General features: G+C 36.5%; 2 protein-coding genes across 3 annotated transcripts; one reads left to right on the forward strand and one right to left on the reverse strand.

Moving 5' to 3' along the window:
- The first annotated feature begins 1,542 nt into the window (after window positions 1-1,542).
- LOC306999912 (von Willebrand factor A domain-containing protein 7-like) lies at window positions 1,543-12,958 on the forward strand. Its single transcript, XM_079615020.1, is given in 17 exon segments — window positions 1,543-1,592; window positions 1,674-1,876; window positions 4,647-4,919; window positions 6,481-6,574; window positions 6,809-6,928; window positions 7,029-7,209; window positions 8,167-8,327; window positions 8,502-8,545; window positions 8,549-8,614; window positions 8,770-8,886; window positions 9,059-9,277; window positions 9,469-9,601; window positions 9,697-9,849; window positions 10,644-10,736; window positions 10,830-11,098; window positions 11,206-11,499; window positions 11,958-12,958. Coding segments are annotated over 16 exon segments (2,859 nt in total). The 5' UTR covers window positions 1,543-1,592; window positions 1,674-1,684; the 3' UTR covers window positions 12,408-12,958.
- LOC306999913 (uncharacterized protein) lies at window positions 12,807-20,878 on the reverse strand. Of its 2 annotated transcripts, XR_013797937.1 has the most exons (9): window positions 20,460-20,878; window positions 20,238-20,347; window positions 17,833-17,935; window positions 17,508-17,605; window positions 17,322-17,424; window positions 16,560-16,651; window positions 15,559-15,640; window positions 13,597-15,386; window positions 13,498-13,550 (listed from the first exon to the last, which is right to left on the reverse strand). XR_013797937.1 is itself a non-coding variant. In XM_079615021.1 (8 exons), the coding sequence occupies exons 1-8, from the start codon at window positions 20,830-20,832 to the stop codon at window positions 14,599-14,601; spliced, it is 1,749 nt and encodes a 582-aa protein (XP_079471147.1). In that variant the 5' UTR covers window positions 20,833-20,878; the 3' UTR covers window positions 12,807-14,598. The 2 variants fall into 2 exon arrangements, 1 of the variants encoding a protein (XP_079471147.1); XM_079615021.1 differs by having other exon boundaries at window positions 12,807-15,386.
- Between the last annotated feature and the right edge of the window lie 4,499 nt (window positions 20,879-25,377).

Below are 25,377 nucleotides of genomic sequence, written 5' to 3' on the forward strand. Positions count from 1 at the left end.
GCATTTCCCTCGTTGCCCTGACTGCACTGTTGAGTATACTCCATGTAACCCATCCCAATCTGCCAAAGTATGGTAGGACCCTTCTCAAGACAAAAAAGCATTATGCTATTCAGGCTGGGGGGAACTACCATCACTTTTGGCATCCTTTCCTCCTTGAAGGCCACTATAAGCAAATATGCCAAAACACTGGCAAGAGGGCATGACATTGGGGCTGCAGATTAATATAGATGGTCTACCTTTATTTAAAAGTTCCACTCTACAGCTATGGCCCATCCTTGGCTTACTGGTTACCGTCCCCATGAAGGAACCTGTTGTCATTGGGGCCAAGTGTGGACCAAAAAAACCTAGTTCGGCCAGAGTTCCTAAGCTGATTTTGTCAATGAACTACAGGAGCTAGAGGTTGGGTTTTGCTTTGGAGATAAGAGTTTTAAAATTAAGCTTCACACGGTAATCTGTAAAACCTTTGTGGAAAAAACAAAGGCCCATAATGCTTACCACGGGTGCGATAAGTGCCTACATCCAGGGCAATACCAGAACCAGCGTATGACGTTCCCTGGATGAGAGCACCCCCTAGAGAACTGACATGAGTTCACGCTGCTATTTTGAACCAATAATCGGAACAAAAGGCAATTGAAGGATGACGTGTATAATTCAAATATTTATCTGAATCTCATAAGCACCTGGTCCTTTGTCTCAAACAATACTTTACTCCAAATGTTATAGAGCGATTACAAAATGTTACAGAACATTGTCACGGTTATAATAAAAGGATCCAAGAGCAGGAGTTGACAGGATACGACAGTCTTTAATGGAAAATATAAACAAGGAAAATCTGTCTTTATGGCACACAGAACTGAAAAAAACAAAACACAGTCAAAAGAAGAAAAGACTCCTTTCTTGATGAGGAAATATCGGATCACCCGTAGTCGTAGAGACGGAAGGCAGTAGCCTACTTAAGTAGGTATCTCAGCCAGAAAAGAGGACCGCAGAGGTTCTCACGTAGCAGATGCGGGACACAGATAATACTTAGGCGCAAGGCTGTACCGGACAAACAAGACAAAGCGAGTTCTTCCAAAACTATACAGACATGAAGGGCACAGCAGTCGTAACGCATGCCATGTAACAATAATCTGACAAAGAACTGCGTGAACAAAACTAGATAAAGGGTGAACACTTAGGGCAAAGTTTAACCAACAAAATAGTGCACAAAACAATGCAAGGTATTACATTGCAACAATGCATTACAAAGTGAAAGTACACAGTTTTAATAATCTAAAGAACCTTTTGTGCAATGGAAAGGTTTTGTGGAAGTTTTTAATGGAATCATAGATGCCGATAAAGTACCTTTTTATGTGTATGTGATAGAATCATGTATCATTGAATCCAATGATTTCTATAATGATTGTGCAAATCTTATTGGAAGGTATTGGAAAATAAACATACAAAAAACAAGTAAAACCTGTTCATGGGACATTCCTTCACTGAAGGGCCACCTTCTTGACTGATATAAGTATAAATAGTCCTACCTGAGGCCAATAGCTTGGACAATCAGCAGAGAATACTTTTTAGGTTATCCAACTTCAAGGATTGAGGTATAGTACCCATTTCATAATATTTATATTATTTGCCTTTAAGTTTGTGATTATGCATATCGTGTATGCTTTTTCTTTCAGATAAAGTCATAATGATTCAAAGTTCACTCTATGCAATTATCATCCTATTAGTCAATCTGCACAGTGAAGAAAGGACCCTGGCTTTCAAGTTTATGCTAACATATTCCATTACTCACCAAGAAATAACACAAAAAGCAATTTTACAAACGACAGCAGAAGTCTGCAAGGCTCAGGCACTTCAACAAGGGAGAAATTTTGTGCAGGTGAGAAAAGAAAGTAATCATTGTTTTTGGTGTGGCTACAGAATATAGATGATTTGTTTATTTCCAGAACTGATATTTTATCTGTTTGAGGGCAGAAATCAATTTATCAATAAAATCAATAAATAAATAAAATAAATAAAAAATATATATATAAAAAATATTTTAAACATTTTAAGCTTTTAAACATGTAAGAGATGGACTGTCATTGACTGCATTTACCATCATCATCCCTGGCACCTAACCACGCACACCTGGAACTTATTTAGCCCTCACCACCAGAATTACTGTATATATAGAGCACAGAGACTCAGTCATTGTCTTACTTTGTCTGATGCTACAAACTACTTACCTGCTTTATATTCCTGACTGACTACCTAGCTACTGCTGTTACCTCATCCAAGTCGATCTCCAGTCATCCCTCGTCTCAACATTATTCCCTTGTGTGTGTGTGCTCCAACTATTCTTTAAGCTTATTTGCTAATGGGATCGATGGACATGCAGTGCGTGTGTCAACACACACCAACACTTGTTTATTTAGCTCTCTGGAGCGAAGAGGCCATTTGTTGGTTTTAACTGCCACACCGTTCTCATGAAACGACACAGACCTGTAAGAGGTTGGGGTTATTGAAACGCTGAGTGTGTGTGCATGGGCCCACATTACATGTTGTCTAGTTTATTCATTTGATTTGTATTGAGTGTATTTTGCATTTTAATTCATTTTGTTATAGTACCATATCTCAAAAGGGAATTGCATTACTGTTTTCTTACTGGTACAAACTGAGTATTAATATTTGAATATCAGGTATTGGAATTTCTGATCTCATTTTGAAATTCAATTTCCTTTCACTCTTGATTTACAATATTCTTTTATCTTATTTTCTGTTTTTCTATAAAACTACTTTTTAATTCATAAGAACGTACCTTTTTGTGATTAGCATTAACAGTTTATCAGAAAGACTATCACATAACATTTTCATTTAAGTAAAGTGATCAGAGTGAAAAGGGAAGGAAGTATATTTCTTAAGTCGGACAACATTATTAGAACCAGGTGTTCCACCCATTAAAGGAGAGGTATGGGGGTGCTACATGTTTACGCATTGTGTTCCTTCCATAACTGCAGAAACACATACCACCTACCTCAGTTCTGGGGCCTCATTTATAAAGCTTGCGTACGCACAAAACGGGGCTGAAAACATGCGTACGCCAGTTCCTGCGCAAAAGGTGGGATTTATAAAGAAAAACTTGACGTGAAAATATGCGCACTTCCACGCAAACTCTGACCCATGCGTACGCACATTTTGAAGACAAAGCAGTTTGGCGACACTGATGGTGAGTTGAGGAACTGACTGCGGATAAAGGGAATTAACCCTTTGCAAAATGGCAAAATTAAGTTTGACATATTTTAATATTTACAATATTTACAAGTTGCTCATAGGTCCCGGTTACAACAAAAAATACAAACTAGAAAAAAAAGTTTGTTGAGACAAACTTTAAGTAGGCTTGAGAAAGCTGGACCAGAGAGTTTGAAGAAGTTTAAAGTAGTTTGATGTTTAAAGTAGGTTAAAGTTTGATAGATAGATAGATTAGTAAGAAAGAAAGAAGGATAGATAAGTTAGTTAGTTAGTTAGTTAGTTAGTTAGTTAGTTAGTTAGTTAGTTAGTTAGTTAGTTAGTTAGTTAGTTAGTTAGTTAGTTTGAAAGATAGATAGATTAGTAAGAAAGAAAGAAAGATAAGTTAGTTAGTTAGTTAGTTTGAAAGATAGATAGATAGATAGATAGATAGATAGATAGATAGATAGATAGATAGATAGATAGATAGATTTAGAATGGTAGTTTAATTGAGTCTAGGGCTTCAGGGAGTTTAGATTTGAGTTTTTGGCTTGTACACTAATGGGCCACCGTAGTCTTGGCTCAATTTGAGCACTCTGCAATGTAAGTCTATGGGATTTTTATGATTTTTTATATTAATTTTTAAGAAAACTGAAAGTCAAATCAGTTTGAAAAGATATAGCACACCAAGTCAGAACAGTCTGAAGGTCTGACCCGAGTTTGGAGTTTGTAGAAGAATAAGAAAAATAAAATAAATAATAATAATAAGTTTACATAGAATTTCAGTAAGTTGGCTTTCTCAAGCCAACTTAATAACATTAAATCACCATTATGGGTCCTAAAGATACATACATGCATGTTTAGTTTAAAGACATAAAAGGAACTATATGCTGAAAGTACGTAAATTTAATTTCTTTCACTTCCATTCTTAAATGGATTAGGCCTATCACTCATTATGTGATTAATGTGATAAGGTGCAAATGATTAAACCTTTGATAAGGTGTAAATTATTAAATCTGATCGCTGAAAACACAAATTTCCTTGCTCCTTTAATATATGCATGGCTAATGAGGTAATTTGCATTGTCTATATATGGTTGAATGTGGGCGGAGAAAGGGCGGTAAATTATTTTTTTTTGCGAGCGCAAATTATCAGGTAGGCTGTGATTTATAAAGTGAAAATTGCGTGCAGGTGTGCGTACGCACGGTTTTATAAATCTGATTTTTTTTTTCTGCGTACGCCATTTTTGGTCTTTGTGTCCAAGCCTGGGATGTGACAGGTTGTTGTGCTAGAAACTACTTAACAGAATTTTATTTTATAAACTTTATTGCACTTGCAAGTTCATGTCATACTAAAGCTACGCCATCCGTTACTTTATGGAATAGTCTACTGATATATGCAATGTGTACATATAGATTAATTGCATGTCTTTTCTGTTTCAGTCAGCTGTATGGACAGTTGAGTCTCTGACAGAAGCTTGCTCATCTCCTTCATCAGCTAAAGGTTTCCAACAAGCCATTAAAACAGTTTGCAGTAGTAATGCCCGGGTTGATACAGACCATGTGAGGGATGCAGAATATCACTTTGATGACGAGAGTTTTTGGGAGGGCTGGAACCTCATCAAAAACAGTGTTGCAGCTGTTAAAGCGGCTGCAAACGAGACGAACTATGAAACCGCAAGAGAGCGTTTGGGTGAGGCTCTGCATCCTCTACAGGTGTGTCATTAGAAAGAACATTTTATAACTTTTGTAGACAAGCACATCAATACATAATTCTCACAGAACTGATGCAATAATCTGATTCATTATTAATATTTTTATTCAAATATTTTAATCCTGCACCTCAAAATGTCTTAAATGTCTACTCAGATTTTCAATGCAAGGGTAATCCGGAATCGTGAAATGTGAAAGAAACTTGAATTATTTTGTAAGAATGTGAAATTTTATGAATGTATACCAGGGGCATGCAGTCCATATAATATGTGAATGCTCTGCAGAGCCAATTCATTTAAGAGAATGAGTTTGAGACTGGCAAAATAATAATAACATTTCGCCTGCCATAAATTCCCTTTTTAATTTTAGATGTAAAATATACACTGTAAAAAAAAATTACATCCCCAAGTCAAAATTTTCTAGTGACTGATAACATCTAAATTTTTCGATTAGTCTGACATATTATTTCTCATTGAGCCAATTTTAACAGACTATTGCAACAATTAATTCAATTTATTTTACAGAATTTCACTTGGGCCAATTAAAAAATGTAGATAATTCAGTCACTAGAATATTTTGACTTGGGGAGGTCATTTTTTTTTTACAGTGTAGCTTACATAATAAAATGCTGTTATGCTCTGAAAGAGTCAACCCCCAAACCCTAGCTTAAATGGCCCACTCACATGCCAACAAACCAATAAGAACGTGGAACAATTATGACGCTTCATAGTAATCAAGTGTATATAGGGACCAAAACTGTTGTGGATCCGGTCTTCCGAATCCCTCCGTAACTGAGATTTGTAGAAAATTATGGTAGTTTAGCAGATAAATAATTTACTTAATGTTTCGAGAGCAAGTGCAAGTTGTATATGAAAATTCTGTCATTATTTGATTACCCTCAAGAAGATACTGTATTAGTGGGGTCCCAAAAAACTTTGGACCCTACTGACTTCCTTTACATATTTGATTTTTTTTAACTAATATTTTTATTTTATGATTTTGTGTTCCACAGAAGAATGACGAATGAGTGTCCTATAGGTTTAGAACAACCAATGAGGGTGAACAAATAATGGCAGAACCCTCATTTTGGTGAAATATTAATTTAAACGCAGTAATATGACAGTACAATATTACATATCAAATCAACCCATTCGAAACGGTAGCTGTGCATGGCTGTGCTAAACATTTGTAACCACTTTCTATATGCTAGTGAAAAAGTTTTTGTGTGCACAGCATGCAGTGACCAATCAGCTTGTAGCCCAGCCCCACCCCTTTATGTAAGACCTTCCTTGTCTAAACAGTGCAATCCCGAATGCAATCCCGAATTACCTGTACAGACGAGGGGACTACTAACTTATTTTTTATGAGTTCCACAAATGCTCTCTGTATTTTATTTTAAATAAATTAAAATGTTTCCACTAAAACCAGGAAATGATTCCATCGACCGAAAAAATAAAAAAACCTGTTTGATGAAGTCAAAGCTCACCACTGGTATATAGCCTACTTTAAATGTGTAATCAATCAAAACCAGTTGTGTGACTTTCCTTCTTGTATGGCTTTAAAGGATTTCTACAGTCACAGCAACTGGATAGAACTGGGAAACCTATTTCCATACTCCAACCTGATCAGACCTGATCGCCCTATAGATAATATTGCAGGTATAGCTAGCAACAAACATATATATAAATTGTGGTATTTCTGTTTGTACCATTCTTTACTATAAATTATTTCATATGTATACCATTCAGTATTAAATTGAGAATGTTTTTAAATTCTGGATCATATCCTGAATTTGAACTGAATTTGAATTGCTAAGTTAAAAAAGTTCTGAAGGAACTTCTATACAAGTTAGACAGTTAATTTCAACTCTTATTGGGTTTATATATTTAAAGGAGATAAAAGACCCACTTGTAGAAACTGTTTTGGAGATGCCTGTAAAGGCAACATCCTGGAAGACATCATACAAGAGAGAAAACTGACATCAGGATACTTTGGATTTTCCAAGCCAGATGGTAATGAATTCATGCATTCACTATATCCTAAAAAGAAAAGAAAACTTAATAAAAATGCTAAAATTAATTTACATGAATGAATCCAAATTGAATGTTGCAGGAAAATGTAGCCACGGAGGTTTATTCGACATCTCAGGTTGGTTTAAAGGTGGAATCAATAAAGATACACGATCGTCCAGCCATGGTGACCTTCATGACGACGCTGCAACAGTGGCCATTGCTGCGACCAGACAACTACTGGAAGACATTAGAGGTTTCTTGGGAGACTCAAACTTTTTGAGGTTGTCCTACTAAAATTACTTTTTTTTCCCATGCATGCTGTGTTTGAATGAATCATTACATCTATAATATAATCAAATGCCATGATTAGGACCATTGGAACAATTCAAGCTTACAGTATGATTGGGGAGCAGTTTACACAACACGTTCATTTGTTTACACGGCAACTTAACAAGGCAGCGCTCATGGTACAGACAGACAAAGGCCCTGTTTTCATTAACATGCTATCACTGATGTGATAAAGCAGATCGGATCATCAATCAATCAGAACATGGCACATTTCCATCATTCCACGTATAGGCCAATAGCTTCTGTATCCAGATAACCGATCTGATCTCTGTCCAACAAAAAAATTCCGGAAGGTGCCACTGAATAGTCCGATATACTACAATAATTAGCTCATTCTGTGGAACTCATTTGACAGTGTCAACTACCTAGGAGAATCTTAAAAAAATGGCCTGGACATGATGCCAATATTGACAATGCAGGCTATATATTGTAGGCCGGGTATTGTTTTCTACGTCACAATTCAAGATGTATCATTATACTTATTGACGTGATGGGTGTATAATGATACATCTTGAATGTGACATAGCAAACAATACCCAGCCATATATATAGCCTTTGTCATTATGCAAATAAGGGGGGCCCATAATATTTTTCTCTTCAAGTTCTGAGTACTGATAAATGGTTACAATAAGTATTAATGTTACTGCCAAATGTAAATGGGGCCAAAGACACATGGGGTATATGCACCAACAATTAAAAGGTATCTCACATGGGATAACAGAATATGTGTGAACTCCCCTTAAAATGTACTAACTCAATTGAAAAACAAATTGTAGGGCGCAATGATGTAGTCTATGAATTATATTAATTTGGGGCTTTACTTGTAAATGCAATGTTTTTATATGAATTTAGGATAATTTATTTTCTCTTTTTGGGTCACTCTCTCTTAGATTGATGGGATTCTCTCAGACTTCAGTACTGTGCTTTGTGATTGATACCACAGGCAGCATGGGGGATGACATTAATGAAGTACAACGAGTCACTTCTAACATCACAGACAGTATGAAAGGCACTGTAGCAGAGTACATTCTGGTGCCATTCAATGACCCTGGTTAGAAACAGTTTTATTATTTGTTTCTTAATTTCACAGAGAAAATGTATGTACCTCTGAAGAAATGTTGAACCCAAGATTACTAGTATTACTATAACTAGTAGCTATTTATGTGTGCAAAGTCTGGAAACATTAACTTATTATCTGATAACTGACCCTATTACATTCCCAAAGACTTTGGACCACTAATAAGAACAACAGATCCTGATGAATTCAAATGACAAATTAATGCCCTTCAACCGCATGATGGAGGGGACACACCAGAGCTATGCCTCTCGGGACTCCGGGTATGGAAACACCAATATGAATGCATTTGTTTGCACTACGCATTTGAATGATATTGGGTTATATTCGTGCACATTTACACAACACATAATATAAGTTGATCCACTTCTGCTAGATTATTTTAGATTTTTACACAACAGACTATTTATTTTTCCAGCTGGCTCTTACTGGCTCACCTCCCCAGACTAAGATATTTGTTTTCACGGATGCTGATGCAAAGGACAAAGAGTTAAAAAGTACTGTTTTGGCATTGATTGAAAGCACAAAGTCTGTGGTATGTATTGAGTTTCCCTTTAATATTCAGGTTATGTCTATAGACAGACAGACATTTTGCCAATATAGCTGAAAGCCTGCATCTCAATATACGATTACCTGAAAGCATCAGCTGTCCATGATCTAATATCCATGTTATTGAGTAAAGAAAATAGTGCTTTTACTTTTTATAGGTGAACTTCATGCTGACTAATGGTCTTGCAACTCGTCGGAGACGGAGTGTGGATCTGAATCAAGGGCAGAGTCAGCGTTACTCTACCAGGATCTCCAATCCCTTAAATCAGGTCTATGAGGATTTAGCTCTGGCCTCTGGAGGGCAGGCAATTGAAGTTACCAAAGCAACACTTCCTCAAGCCACCAGCATTATATTGGATGCCTCCACATCTGATCTAGTAATGAAATCAATATCTCAAACCTTTCCCACAGTAAAGTTGTTGTGTTACTGTATGTTTTTCTGAATCACATGGCTGGAAATGAATCATCACCATCCACAAAAGTGAAGAATATGTTTTTGAAAATGAGCTTGATTGAAATAATAATCCAAAATCACTAAATATGTACACAACAATCTCTGTATCTTCAGGTAACAGTTTTCCAAATTGTAAGGAACCCAGGAAAGGCAGAAGCCTTCTCTTTTATTGTGGACTCCTCATTGAAAAATATGACAATCTATATTACAGGCAGTTCTCCAGTGTTCAACATCACAAGCCCATCGGGTATGTAGACAAATTCTGAGCTGGGTATTGCAAATAAATTATCATATCTATTATCAATGATCAGTTATCTTTAATGGCATTATTTACCTCCACAGGTGATTCACAGACTAATGAAGAATTAAGTGGAAAACTGGGCTTGGTTGAGCATGTGGGCAACTTTTACACAGTGCGTTTGACTATACTTGATCAAGTAGGCCTTTGGAACATTAACATAAGCTCATTACAGGCCTATACCATCAAAGTCCATGGTAACTTTTTCTCTCTCTTACATACAAAAGGCACTAGATGTAGTTCACCCAAAACTGAAAAGTCTGTCATTTACTCACCCTTGTGTCATTCCAAACCTGTATGACTCTCTTTCTTTGGCAGACTACAAAAGAATGTCAACTTTTTCTTTTCTTTTTTTGTCCATACAATGAGAGCCAATAGGGTCCATAACCACACCGGACCCTACTGACATTTGTAACCCAGGCTTATGGGGAAAACATGCCTGTGGCAATGCGATCACCAAAAGTTATCATGTTGCTTCATGCACGTTTCATGACACAAGTTCAGTGAGTGGTGGTAAAACCGCTGTAAGTTTTATCCAAAACAGATCATTATTACATTGGTCGCTGTATGTGGTGATAAAAGGATAATTCTCCATCGCGTTTGAAAATAACTTACCAACACTAAACCCTTTCCTAAACCCGACTGATAGTACAGCCCAGCCAGCGTAATATACGTGTGATAAAAATGCATTTGCAGAAGTATCCATTCCATTTTAGCTTGCTTCTACAATTCTTTGAGCTCTTGTGACTGTTTCATGGGACTCACGCCTAAACCAGTGCTCCGCATCTCAAGTACAATTCTGTACAAGGTGGGCTACCGAGCAAGTTTTTCAGAGCAAAAAAAATATGCTATAGGTAAAGGGACATTTTTCCATTGAGCTTACGTTGGCCTTTAAGGTTCAGATTTACATGAGGATGAATAATTTACATGAGGATGAATAAATGAAGACAGAATTATTGTTTTTGTATGAACTACCTCTTTAAATTGGCAGGCCAAAGTGACATTGACTTCCTATTCAACTTTGTGGAGCTGAGCAAAGATGTTCATTCAGGCTACAGTGTATTAAGAGGCAGACCCCCAGCAAGTAAATGATTATATGACCAATATATAATATATATTATGTGACCAATAAGCAACTTGTATTTTAACTCTCTGTATTGCTCTTTCCTTGCCACAGACAGTAACATCACACTATTGCTTACCGTCATGGGTGGGGACTCCGTCACCCTTACAGAGGTGTCCCTTGTGGAAGCATCAGGGTCCCAGGCTATTAATGGAACACTAGAAAGGGTTGCAGATAGGGATGTCTTAGTCACAATGAACAGTGTCCCAGCAGGAGAATTTGTTGTCCGTGTGATTGGGGAGAGGAGTTCTTCACGTTCATCAAATAGTCTCTTTCAGAGACAGTCTGTCACTCAAAACAGAGCTTCCAGTGTAGTTATTACTGTAAGTTCAGGCTTTTTAACATTAGTTAATGAATGCATTTACCACCACTTACAAACATTACTTGCATTTATTTTTTCATACTATTTATTCTCAATGTATACATTTAGGCTATAACCAATGAGGTATGGGAACCTGGGAAGACACTGAGCATCCCTTTCACAGTGGTGTACAGTGGCTCTGATGCACTCTTCAACATTAATGCCAGGAATGACCGTGGGTTTGCCACAGTATTTCCCAGCACCATGTCCATTGGAGGTGGGAGTAGTGGAAATAGCACAGTAAATCTCACTGCGCCATTAGCCACCCCTTCAGGCACTGAAGTGACTCTCACAATTGAGGCTAAAACAACAGGGGAAAGTGATTTCAACTATGCTGTGCTAAGGCTTACAGTTGTTTCTCCGGTAACTATCTTACTTTATTTCTGAATCATGTTATATGGCTCAAATTAAGCAAAAAATAAAATAAAAATATATATATATATTTTTTTTCTTTATATTATTTGGCCCTAATACCTGTAACTACATAGTATTTAACTACAGTGCAAGTAGACACTGGTACATACTATCTACAGCTGTACTATTTGTGTAACTACATATGTAACAACCCACTTGTGTAGTTACACTTTAGTTACATAGTATGTACACATCTATTTCACAATATTACTATTTACCGTATTTCTGATCAATTAAAAGCAGCCCTGATTAGCATAAAATACTTTTTTCAAAAATCTTTAAAAAAAATAACTTACCTTAAACCTTTGAACGGTCGCACAAATATAAAATCAACATACTTGGTTACTTTTCATTAAAGTTAAATTGATTGAATAATAGATGGTATCTGAAATAATTTCCCCCACAAGATTACGGATGTCACCTCTCCAGTCTGTGAGATTATCAGCGTAAATGCTAACTGCTCAAGCAACTGTAGCCTGTCCTCATGGGAGCTCTCAGCCAACCTTACTGATGGAAATGGGACGGGTATCGTGTCTGTGACTCTTCGGCAGGGCCTTGGAACCCTCAACACAAGCACCAGAGTCGGGGACGGAGGTGTGAACGTCACTCTTGCATTCTACAGCGCCTCTTGTTGTTCTGAAGTAATGGAACTGGTTGCTGTAGACAGAGCTGGAAATGTTGGTGTATGCTCAAGATCGATAGCATCTTCTGTTACCACCACACCAAACAGCATGGCAACGACAACAGCTCCCTCCCTCTATGCCACAAACAACAGTCCTGGGCACCCTTTTTCTCCATCTATCAATATTTGGGTTAGTGTGGGAGCCATTTTGCTATTCCATGTGTTACACATGTAACCTTTTTGTACTTGGCTTTATGCTAACATTCCTGCAAACCCCTGTGCATTGGTTTATGTGTGTCTTTTCCTCCATGACCGCTGTCAAACTTTTTTTTTTTAAAGATCGACACTAATGTTTGTTTTTTTCTTTGCCTATTGCAGATGATTCATGCATTGATTAATTACATTATATTAATACTTGTATGGCTTTAAGGGTTTTTATTTTTTACAAATAGTAATGGTATTACATATTAGATCATAAAAACAAGTCTGGACAATAGTGTGATACCAACATGAAAACATGTTTTATAACCAATTACACCAATCAAACAAAGACTACCATCAGACTTTTTTTTCTTTATCAAAATGGGCAATTTTGGATGATTTATAGATGTATCTATTTTTCTGTATAAACTTTACCATGTATAGCAATTATACAAAATATACCATATCTAATTAGCATTTTTTTTTGGTTTGGTGAAAAAAAACTCAATGTAACTACTACTACTGCTAAATAATACTGTTACTAATGGAGATAACCTTTCTCATTAAATCATTATCATAAAAATGTATCACGCTGACGTTTGGGTTGAATTTTTACTAATTTATAGACCTTATGTAGCCCCGCCCCTTTTCAGCGCTGCGCTCATTGTCTTGTCTTCCAGTCTGTATTTTCACGGCGATCTTGCGTATTTATGAACGGCTCGTTTTAAAACCTTCCCGGTCTACTGACATTTGTTAAGACATCTGCTTTAAACATTACAATCCTCATGATAACTTTCGTTAACTTTACATTAAGTAAATCCACTTCAAAAGCTAATTACTCTTGGACAGCGATGCCATAAATACAAAGAGCAACCCCAAAACGGAAGTTCAAAGACAATATTCTAAAGATGGCCGTGCCCTCGTTTCTCTGGTGCATAAGATATACTATTAGCTTTAACCTATCACAGCTTCTGTAAAATGTTGGAATTCAAAGACCATTAATTACTATACATGGACAACTTTACACGAAATTAAACATCAGTTTTAATGCAGACCAAGTAACCAATACGAGAATAATTTTTTTTGAGAACCTTTGTTTTCTATGCAATGATCAGAGATCCTCTGCTTGAAGGTGCATTAATTTATTAGCATTAAAGTTGCTGACGTTACATAACAGCTATTAACAGTTTTTTTAAGGTAAAATATATACAATTATCTTTCACATTTCTTCCAATTAATGTAGAGATATTTAAAAAAACGTGAAAGGAAAATCTACTGCACACTGCATACATACATGAAGTCAACATGAAACTGTAACCCAGTTTACTTCAGAAACCTGACATATTTCTCAGTGAAACATTATATTCACGATATTCAATGAGAAAAAAAAATGTAGGTACTTTATTTTTCATCCATCGGGAAATTGGATAATCAAAAGTGGGAATTTTTTAATGTAGTGGGAAGTGGTTGAAAGCGATTTGTGATGTTAACTAGCAAAAAGGAAATGGTTTCAGAAAGCGTCCAAAAATTGCGCTCTCTAGTAACTAATTATTTTGAATAAATTACTCCACGACTGCTAAAAAAAGCATGTTGTATGAATGTGTGTACCGTAGTATGAATATAATCCGTACTTACTACATTTGCCATGTTGTCATTATCACTTGACCTACCAGCGTCAGTGGCGTCGCTTCACTGCCATTTATAAATCCTCTCCCGTGGCCTCATGGGATAGTGTAAAGTGTTCATCATACGCACACTTTAGAATCTCAGTGGGAGTAGTAGGTCATCCGGGTACATTTTGCCTACATGTAAATTCAGACATACTTCATAGTCACAAACTGTTTTTCGCCTACTACATAGTAGGGAAGTAAGCGATTTCGGATGCAGCCAACAAAAATGTATCTATTGTGAAATATATACCATATTCTATCCACCTTATTTTAAAAAAGCAGGTGCAGCCGTTTGTAAATTGAATGCATCTGGCTTTCAATGTCAACCGCTTCCAGGTATTTTAGCTGTACAAAATAGTTTGTTAAGCTGCTTGACACGGCAAACTGGTATTTCTTACCATACCGTTTTAATTTATTGTCATAATTATAAATACACTGGTCAAATTTGTTACCACATTCAGCTCTTTGTTATTTTTCTCGTTATTTCCGAATAGAGGCCAATGAGTCGGAAGTCTACAGGAAAAAAAATAGCTTACTTCCGGATTGTTGTGAAGTCTACATTTGTCCAGTAGTCACACAGATTCTCTGTTGGTGTTTCACCAGAATGTACTTGTGTGCAAACATCCGCCCACATCGATCGCAACCGAAAGGCTTCTCACGTGTGTGGATCTTCATATGCGTTTTGAGGTTCGACGACTGGTTGAACATCTTTCCACAGAGGTTACAACCATAAGGCTTTTCACCTGTGTGAACAGTCACGTGCTTTTTGAGGTTGCTTTGATCTGAGAATTGCTTGCCACAGTGCAGGCATCTGAATGGTTTTTCTCCTCTATGGATGCTGTGGTGTCTTTTGAGACTAGACGCCTGACTGAATCTTTTACCGCAGAGCGTACAGTTGTGGAGCCTCTCCCTGGTATGAAGTTTTTGATGCAAGAGGAGAGTGCTGGGTTGAGAGAATGCTTTCCCACAATGTTTACACATAAACTTGTCTTTCCTTTGCACCTGAGGAGAATTTGACTGTTTGAAAGAAAAGCACGACGTGAAAGGGGGGCGCTCGGGTTGAGAAATGTTGTTACCGCCATTGCGTTGTGTTAAATGGCCTTCAATATCAGGCATAGATAAGCCATTAGAGTCTATTGGAGTTGCATAGGAACACATAGGATCTGCGCTCCCTCTGTACATCAAGAACTGATTCACAGAAGGTCCTCCGTTGCATTCAGATTCACCGTAGGATGGATGGTTTGTGGTTACGTCTAATCTTCTGGGAACCCATGAGGCATAGGAAGGGATAGGCTGTGGGTTAGTCTCTGCTCCATCACAACCTCTCTCCATTCTGCTTTCACCTATTGTGAAATACAACATGCTTAAATAGAAATTACATAAAAAGTGAGCAAATGTCTTCTAATATGTCCCTTAAATACAGGCTCACAACAAGAATGTGATGGATTCATTTGTAAAACAGATCAGGTGATCTCTAAAATAAACCATTGAATAAAATAAAAAAATTCTAATTACCATTGAGTAAATGTGCACCCTCACCACTGTCAAACATTTCAGGGTTTTCGTCCTCAAGAAGATCAGGTTGCATTCCATTGGGCTGTCAGATGAACAAATCATTGACAGTGAATTTAGTTAAATTTAGCAGAAAACGTTTGTATTTTTGACATACTATCACAATACTATGTAATCTGAAATTTGATTTGTTGGAAACACTTTACAATAAGGTCCCATTAGCTAACGCTACAACTACCTAACTAAGAGCAATACATTTGTTACAACATTTTCTAATCTTTGTTAACGGTAGTTATTGAAATACAACTGTTCATTGTTAGTTCATGTTTGCTCAGGACAGGTCCATTAAAAATATTAACAGATACGTTTCATTTTTTTATAATAACTTAATTTTAATTCAATTCAATTATTATTTTAATTGAAGGTATTTTTTAAAGTTTTTTTTTAATAAGGTATTATTACATGTTGAAATGATATCTTTCAGAGTATTTTTCATTGTTAGTTCATTAACTGACAGTTATCTTATGTCAATGAATGAAACCTTATTGTAAAGTGTTACCAATTTGTCTTTTAATCTGAATATACTACTATACTAAAACATAAAAAAAAAGCTTACTATGAAGGACAAAATTTTATCCACTGTTCCCGGGAGCAAATGCTCTTTCAGGTCCCTATATCAAACAAAAAAGCTGTGCTATTTTTCCAAAAAAATCATGATCCTAACCTACATCTCCTTTATCGACTCTGTAGTGTAGCTTCAATGTATCCTATATAGTGTGCTTATACATGTCTGTTGAGAATCTCAGTTGAAACGGACTGGAGGCTTGGACCTGGAAACAGTATTCCATATGTCACGACTTAACAAGCGAGAACAAAAATGATGAAAACAAAAAAGGGCAGCAGTATGGAAATGGTCACAGCTGTAGAAAAGCAGTTTTTGTGTCATGAGCCTGATTTGTAAACAAAGACGGGTATATTAAAAGTTTATCATCTCTCATACTAACCTCTTGATGGCAGTGTTGGACTGTGTCCTGGTCTATGAAGTTTTCTCTATGAACTGCTACAAAGCTTCCTGCACTCCTGTACTCAGCATCATCTAACCAGATAAGAAAAAAGTAGAAATAATTCAGGGTACACAAAGATTAATATCAATTCAAAAGTTTGTTGCATTTGAATAGTTTTCTCTTAAAAAAATAAAAACCACAATAAACAACACTATTATTAATAGTAACATTTCTTCGCATAATTGACATTTGCGACCCTAGATCACAAAACCAGTCACATGTCGCACAGCACAGGTATATTTGTGGCCATAGCCAACAATACATTGTATGGGTCAAAATTATTGATTTTTCTTTTATGCCAATAATCGAACATAAAGATAGTATATTTAGCCAATATCAGTTGATAGTATGACCACTAATTCTGTTCAGATTTTCTATTCCAGAAACATAAATGGACAACTTTAAAGGCGATTTCCTCAATGTTGTTTTTTTGCACCCTAAGATTCCAGATTTTCAAATAGTTTTATCTCAGCCAAATATTGTCCTATCATAACAAACCATACATCAATGGAAAGTTTCTTTATCCAACTTTCATGTGATGTGTAAATCTAAAAAAAAATAAAAAAAAATACTCCTATGACTGGTTTTGAGGTCCAGGGTCACATTTTCTAAATCTATTCCATCATTATGTGAAATAACTCATTGGGTTATACACATTATCCCTTAAATACGTTACAAATAACAAAACCCCACCATACTCACGATTTCCGGCAGTCTTTGTTTCTCCCAATGATTGTTCACACCTGCTATTGTCAGGCCTCTCCTCTTTAATAATGAGAACATCTGGCTCATCATCCCCTACAGACTGATCAAATGCACAATGCCAGCATGATTCCTGAGACATTAGTGGTCACCTGAGCTCACTGATGGAGACATGCAGTTTCCTACCTCTTGATGGCAGTGCTGGATTGTGTTCTGGTCAATGATGTTTTCTCTGTGGACAGTTACAAAGACTTCTGCACTCTGGCACTGGGCGTCATCTTCAACTGCAAGGTGGATGTACCAGTAATGCAAGCTTTTTCATATATTGGTGAATTTTATAACATTATTATTTTATCATTTCTTCTTACAATCCTTACACGCCATATTTTGTCTTCTTGTTGACTTGAATGACATGTCAACTGATCTCAGATTCGAGATATACACTTAACCTCTACAATAAGATACAAAGGACAAAACAATTACACAAATACATGAAAGGCCATGTACTCACGATTTTCAGTAGTCTCGGTTTCTCTTTCCGACTGTTCACACCTCATGTTGTCAGGTCTCTCCTCTTTAATAATGAAAACATCTGGCTCATCACTCCCTACAGACTGATAAAAATGTTGCAATGAATACTGAGAGGAAATGTGTACTATCAACTGATATTGGCTAAATAGTATCATACTATCTTGATATGTAGAGACAATGGATGGCCAAGGGCTTATTAGTGTTCAAATTAAGTTTGGGGTCAGTAAAAATCTAATAAATCCTTTTTTTAATACTGAGCAAGGATGCATTACACTGACCAAAAGTGGCAGTAATGCGATTTATAATATTACAAAATATGTATATTTCAAATAAGTGCTTGGAACTTTCTATTCTTAAAAGAATGGGGAAAAGTGTTTCACAGATTATTACAAAAAAACATTTTACAGTTTTCAACTGATAATAATAAGACATTTTCTTGGGCAGCAAATCCACATTTAGAATGATTTCTGAGGAATCATGTGACTGCCATTACAGGAAATAATTACATTTTAAAATATATTAAAGTACCGGTAGAAAACATTATTTTAAATTGTAATAATACATCACAATATTACCGTTTTACTGCAATTATGGTCAAATAAAACAAGAGACTGATTTCAAAAACATTAAAAAACCTTTCTGACTCCAAACTTTTGAAAAAAATTTTTTTTATATAAACAAACAACTGAATTATAGCAAGCAACATACAAACAAAACTGCTAAAACTAAATGCACACTTACAAAATATGTATGCCACCTCACTCTTAAAAATGTTCATTATCCTAAAGGGATCAAGTGTAGGTTATTTCGAAGTTTTTTTTATATATATTGTTTTTATATGTTATTTCAGAGAATTGTTGAGATGCTAGCATAACTGTGATAAATGGGAAATTATAATAACTGTTTGGAAAACTTTTTGAGTGCTTTGAGATAAAGATATTGAACACAGAGAAAGAGTCAGTGCAACTGATTGAATGAACAGTTAATAGAGGTTTGCAGTCAAAGGGTTTCTTTGTTCACCTAATAATTAAATTGTCCCATAATTTACTCACTCTCAACAAGAGAGAGTCTAAGTCCCTCCCCTCCGCTTCCGGGGACCTTATTTCGGAAAAAATATGTATGGTAGTCAATGGCGAGAGACAACTTATCTTTTTATTCCGCCTGAACTGTGCCCTGAATTACACATATGATGTTTGTCAATTTAAAATATAATTATGAAAGTCAAGAAAGTCGCAGTTTGTCATAAAACAGAAGAGTAACATTTAGTTTTATGTGAAAATCGCTCAATTAACTACATCTCTCGTCTCGCACTATACGTCACCGTTGCTCGTATGTGTGCAGTCTGGTACAAAACACTCAGGCATGAGGTCGTAACGTTACGATTATAACGTAAGACTATTGGAAAAATGACAGACGTTAGCTTCAGTAAAGTTAGCTTCATTCATTGAGAGAAAAGGTATGATGTCACATGTGCGCCTTTTGGGTTTGTAGTCTTTGTAATTACGTATTTTCACAGTCTTATACCTCAACAGTTTTACATCAAATTGCAAATTTCTTGACTTTAAAATGTATCTTTTAAATTGACAAACATCATATTTGTAATTCAGGGCACAATTCAAACGAGATCAAAATATTTGTTGTCTCTCGCCATTGACTACCATACAATATTTTTCTGAAATAAGGTCCCATGAGCCGGAAGCGGAGGGGAGGGACTTAGGCTCTCTATTCTTCTTTCAGCCAAACACACAATCTGAGTTATATAGCTAAACAAATATGATGGCTCTTCCATGCTTTATAATGGGAGTGATGAAGCCCAAAAAGCACATCCATCCATCCATCCATCAGAAAAGTAATCCATATGGCTCCAGGCTGTTAATAAAGGCATTCATTAAATTATATTCAGCCATATTTTATTTATAACTTTAGAAACTATAATCAGTGGCTTCTGGTAACGCTGTACGCAAGTCTGGTCCCGGCGGAAGAGTGACATCTGACCCGACGTATGACATAGGATGTAAAAGTAGTGTAAGCTAGGTGAGAGTAGATATAACAAAAAAGGTGAGAGTAAACACCACTACTCTCACCTAAGCTCTACTTTGGCTTCAAAAAACAAGGTACCGGTACCATTCACTTCCATTATAAAGCTTGGAAAAGAGGTGACTCCCATTATAAAACTGGGAAGAGTCAGGATATTTTTATATAACTCAGATTGTGTGAAGGTGGCTTGAGGGCGAGTAGTAAATATGGGTTAATTTTCATTTTTGTATGAACTAACTCTTTAACTGACGGTTATAAGACCGTGTACGAGGACACAAAAAATAATACAATGTTTCTTGATAAGATTAAGGCAATGAGATACACACTCCATTCATTGTTTATGCAGACCTGGTCAAGTCTTTCGGGCTGAAGAAGTGAGTTACCACGGTGAACTGATCCCTCTTCATCATCACTACCAACATTATTACACATCGAAGCGACTTTCACGCTGATTCGCCCTGAAAATAAGCATACCTTCATCGTGAACAATGAAGTTACAATAGTGGCGTTCAATATTGAGTTATCCAAAACCGCTGTCAACTGAATGATTCCCATTCCAATCAACCTTACCTGATATTTTTTCGTGAACACTAGTTCTGGTCATAGCAGTTGATTCGTTCATCAGTTTATGCGCTCTTCTATAAAATGAATCCCGGATTTCTATCGTCTTCAATTTCTTTTTAAGGAGGTTATTCTCCTTTTTTGTTTGTGATATTTCAAGATGTAATTCGCTATAGCTGTCCTCAACAAGTTTGCAGATTTCTGCCACAGCGGCGTTTGCTAGAACTTCCATAACTGAAGCGATTTGCGTTTGAAACGTCAATATATTTGCCATTGTGTTGAAATCTATTTTGATGAAACTATTAACATTAGTGAGCCAGATCAAATGAGTGTGTGTACTGGCCTGGAGCTCTTCCTCAAAACGCGAAGCTGGCCATGACATGAGTCGGCAACATCCGCTGGGGATTTTTAAAATAAAAGCACATATACGGAGCAAATGTCATGTCCGCATACGTCATATATATTAACTATATGGGAGGAATATTAAACTCACATTTTTGAAAATTAAACCACATTGAACTATCCCTTTAAGCCAAGAAATACAGGCAAAAACATTATTGTTTTTATGCACTAGTCATTAAGTATTTATTTTAATGGACTTTAAAGACTGTCAAAATATATATTTTTTCAAATGCACAATTCCTTTTTTTTTTTTTTTTGCAGAGGGGGTTGTTTGGTCACTCGCCTGATTTTATCAAATAAATTATTCTTAAAAGCAAGGTACATTTTTTGTTAGGTTGTTGAAAGTATTTTCTTATTTATGGAGTGATTAAAAAATATAACCTAAATCCCCTCTGTAAAAACTCTGATGTCAACAAACTGAAACAATAATTTTGAATCTGGCTTTATCCAGTGTTTAAATTTCTGTTCTGGACACTTATGTGCATATAGATCATGCCTTATTTGCATATGTAAACATAACATTTCAGAAAGCTTAATACAAAAAAAAAATTGCCTTAAAAGAAATCCATATCCACTCATAAAATACATAGATTATAAATGCAACCATAAAAATTATACGTGGATGTTCAAAAATCATTGCAAACAGTATGTTGACAGACAATGCATGGCAAAGTAGTGCTTTACAGCCTATTGTGGAATTTAGGCGTTTTCGGTCAAAATGCCTTTTGAATGGGAGTGAATGGGGCACTACAATTAGAGCATCAAAATCGCTATTTAAAAAAAAAAAACACTAAGGAGGCTCGAAACAACATGAAACTGTGCTTGAAGGATTACCAGGGGCCCTACACATGAACTCGAGAGCATTGACAACATTGTTTGTGTACACAAAGTTTGCTAAAAAAGAAAGGTTTTGTATGACCAGAGAATGTCTAATAAGGGGAGAACTGCCACTCTTAAACTTCCGGCTTTTGAACTGGTTGTAGTTTCACTCCAGTTCCATATGAGGGCGCTCACAGGACGAGTGCAGAATGAGGTAAAGCGGTGGTTAAAAGGAAATGTCTTGAAATATGGCAGAAACGATGGGAGGAAGACAGGAAAGGTAGGAGATATTATAAAATACAAAAAAGTGTCAGTATAAAGAATTACATGGAAAAGACCAGGCGTGAGGAAATTGTAATGACAAGACTGAGAGTGGATCACACAGGGCTGAATGGCACATTATATTTAATGGGGGAAAGGAATACTGAGAACTGTGAAAACTGTGGGGTTAAAGAAAATGTTGAACATGTAATATTGTACTGTACATTGAATGAAGTGGAAAGACAGGTGCTTAAAGATAAGGTTCAGGAGGCAAGGAGGGAGTGGAATCTGGTAGGGATACTGGGATCAGAAGGAGAAGGAGAAGGAATAAGAACCACTAGGAAGGCTCTATTTACTTTTTTAAAAGACTCAGGGTTATGGAGTAGAATTAAAAAAATGACATGATAATACACACTCCAGTTCAGTAGGTGGCGGCATGCACCTAAACGTTGTTTGCAGTCAGCCATTAAATAAGAGAAGGAGAAGAAGAAGAAGAAGAAGAAGAGTGCAGAATGAATGTCCACTTTCTCAGGATATAATTTTTTTGTCTAGTAATTTGAATGTTGTATTTGAAAGGACATGCAAAGACATTTTTTAGAGTCACTTATTTGCTTTTAAAAAGTATTTTAAAATGTCAATGACGTCATACACATCTTACGACCATTGATTCTGCTTTACGGCATTCCTTCAGTCACTTTGGTGTTTTCGCGCTCTGCGCTTTCTTTTCTCTCAAGGCATCGACAACACAGCTGACACAGGTAAATACACAGGTTTCTTGTATACAAACAATATAGATACGCGAGTATAAAGTTGTATTTATTAGCAGCGTGTGCAAGCGTATCAACAATTAGAGAACGGAAATCATAACCTAAAACATTATAAAACTGTCTAACTAGTATAACTTCACAGTAAGGTTAAAAGCAACATTTATCTTAGAGCACACAAAAGTGTGCTTGTTGATCCTTGAGGGGTTTCGCTGACTGAGGACGTCCACACAGTTTAATCCTAAAAAACGACACTTGCAGGATTTGACTTCGGTTTTGGGAAGGGAAAAAAACGGACACCCCCCTCCAACCTCTCTAGGAAACGCGTATCTGTGTTACAAATGCCCCAGGCACAATGTTTAACCATATTTTGGATAAAACTACGACTGTAATAGCCTGCCGAGACCAAAAATATGAGACGCTTGTGTTAAAGTCAATGGAGCGCTGTGAAAAAGTGTCGGACCTCTGGGAGCTCAATCTTGGCTGCGCTGTGATTGGTCAATCTACATTCTAGGGTGTGGCTTAGCCAAAGGCGAATTAATGTAGATTTTGCATTGTTTGTAAATTCTTGTTGACTCAATAATAAACGGCAATTTCAGAGTTGGATCTGTTTGCTTGTGTTTCATTTGCATATTAATATAACATTATGTAAAACGTTAGTTAGTTGACTAGTATGAAATTGTCCAACTAAGTTTGCAAATCATAAAATATGACATACCCTATGCATTTAGGTTAGTTTACAGCACAACAGCTCCGCGTCATCTCTGCTTCTGCTAGATATAGAGAGCCTAAGTCCTGCCCCTCCGCTTCCGGCTCATGGGACCTTATTTCGGAAAAAATATGTATGGTAGTCAATGGCGAGATACAACTTATCTTTTTATTCCGTCCGAACTGTGCCCTGAATTACACATATGATGTTTGTCAATTTAAAAGATAATTATGAAAGTCAAGAAAGTCGCAGTTTGTCATAAAACAGAAGAGTAACGTTTGGTTTTATGTGAAAATCGCTCAATTAACTACATCTCTCGTCTCGCACTATACGTCACCGTTGCTCGTACAGTATGTGTGCAGTCTGGTACAAAACACTCAGGCATCACGGCGTAACGTTACGATTATAATGTAAGACTATAGAAAAAAATGACAGACGTTAGCTTTAGTAAAGTTAGCTTCATTCCTTGAGAGAAAAGGTATGATGTCACATGTGCGCCTTTTGGGTTTGTAGTCTTTGTAATTACGTATTTTCACAGTCTTATACCTCAACAGTTTTACATCAAACTGCGACTTTCTTGACTTTAAAATGTATATTTTAAATTGACAAACATCATATGTGTAATTCAGGGCACAATTCAAACGAGATCAAAATATTTGTTGTCTCTCGACATTGATACAATATTTTTCCGAAATAAGGTCCCATGATTGTCAACCGGAAGGGAAGGGACTTAGGCTCTCTATAGCCGTATAAAGACTGTTGCTTTCTGCCTCTTAGTACCGCCTCGGATATGCCACGATGCCATCAAGCGGTATCTCGATCTGGTCGTAATCAGTCCTTCACTGACCAATCAGCGTTCATTAGCAGAATGCTAGCATGTTATGGGCAACAACAACTCAACCTGTAAGAAATCGAAAGGACATACTCGTTCATTCAACTTTCGATGTTGAACTTGCAAAACCTACAATCAAATTTGAGATTTCTCAACGGCAATCGGGTGAAAGAGACAAATTTAGCCGTCTATCTCCATAGACTCCCATTCATTTTGCACTCATGGGTGATCGCCCCTAGTGGAACTCTGGTGGAACTAAAACCAAAATTCGGTACAATAGGACTTAATAGGGAGTGGCCAGGCTCTCCGTAGACAGGCTCTGGGTATGACTCACTTTATCAGTTAGTGTTTCCGGTGGCTAGAATTTTGTCAGTCAAAAGTAGTCGATCTCCGAATGCAACGTAACATGAGGAGAGTAAAGATGGTAAGCGCCTAAAGCTTGTTTCCATGACATAATGCCATGATCTAAGTGTCTAAGAAGTTATCATGCTTTTCATTGGAATTACAAGTTTTCCTCATATGGAGTCAGTTCATTACGTTGCATTCGGAGATCGACTACTTTTGACTGACAAAAAAATGCCGGCGGACAGAAACAGTGAGTTGTTTAAAATATTTATTTTTAGTAAACTGTGTACACAAACAATGTTGTCAATGCTCGAGTTCATGTGTAGAGCCCCTGGATACTTCAAGCACAGTTTCATGTTGTTTCGAGCCTCCTTAGTGTTTTAAAAATAGGGATTTTGATGCTCTCGTTGTAGTGCCCCATTCACTCCCATTTAAAAGGCATTTTCGCCGAAAAAGAAAATACGGTCAAACTTAAAAGTGGAGTTTCCATTCTAATTATGCTTTTACACGAATGTTTGACTCGGGTAGATTATCAAAAAGAGCCTAGGCTCGATTTTGGCGAACGTTATCCTTTAAAGCAACTGTTGCTTGGAAGATATCCATTAATTTAGAACTTTTTAGTACAATTGAGTTTTACTAATTTGTAAAGGTATACATTTATTTCCACCTAATGGAACAAATGAGAAACACTGATAAATTTGTACTATTTTTGATACAGTATAAACTACTTTGATGTACATGACTAAGGCCAATAATAAGCAATCTTTATATTTACAATAGGAAAAACAAACTTTT

Source organism: Phoxinus phoxinus (genome assembly GCF_949152265.1).
Source record: "Phoxinus phoxinus genome assembly, chromosome: 6".
In the NCBI taxonomy this organism is placed as follows: Eukaryota; Metazoa; Chordata; class Actinopteri; order Cypriniformes; family Leuciscidae; genus Phoxinus; species Phoxinus phoxinus.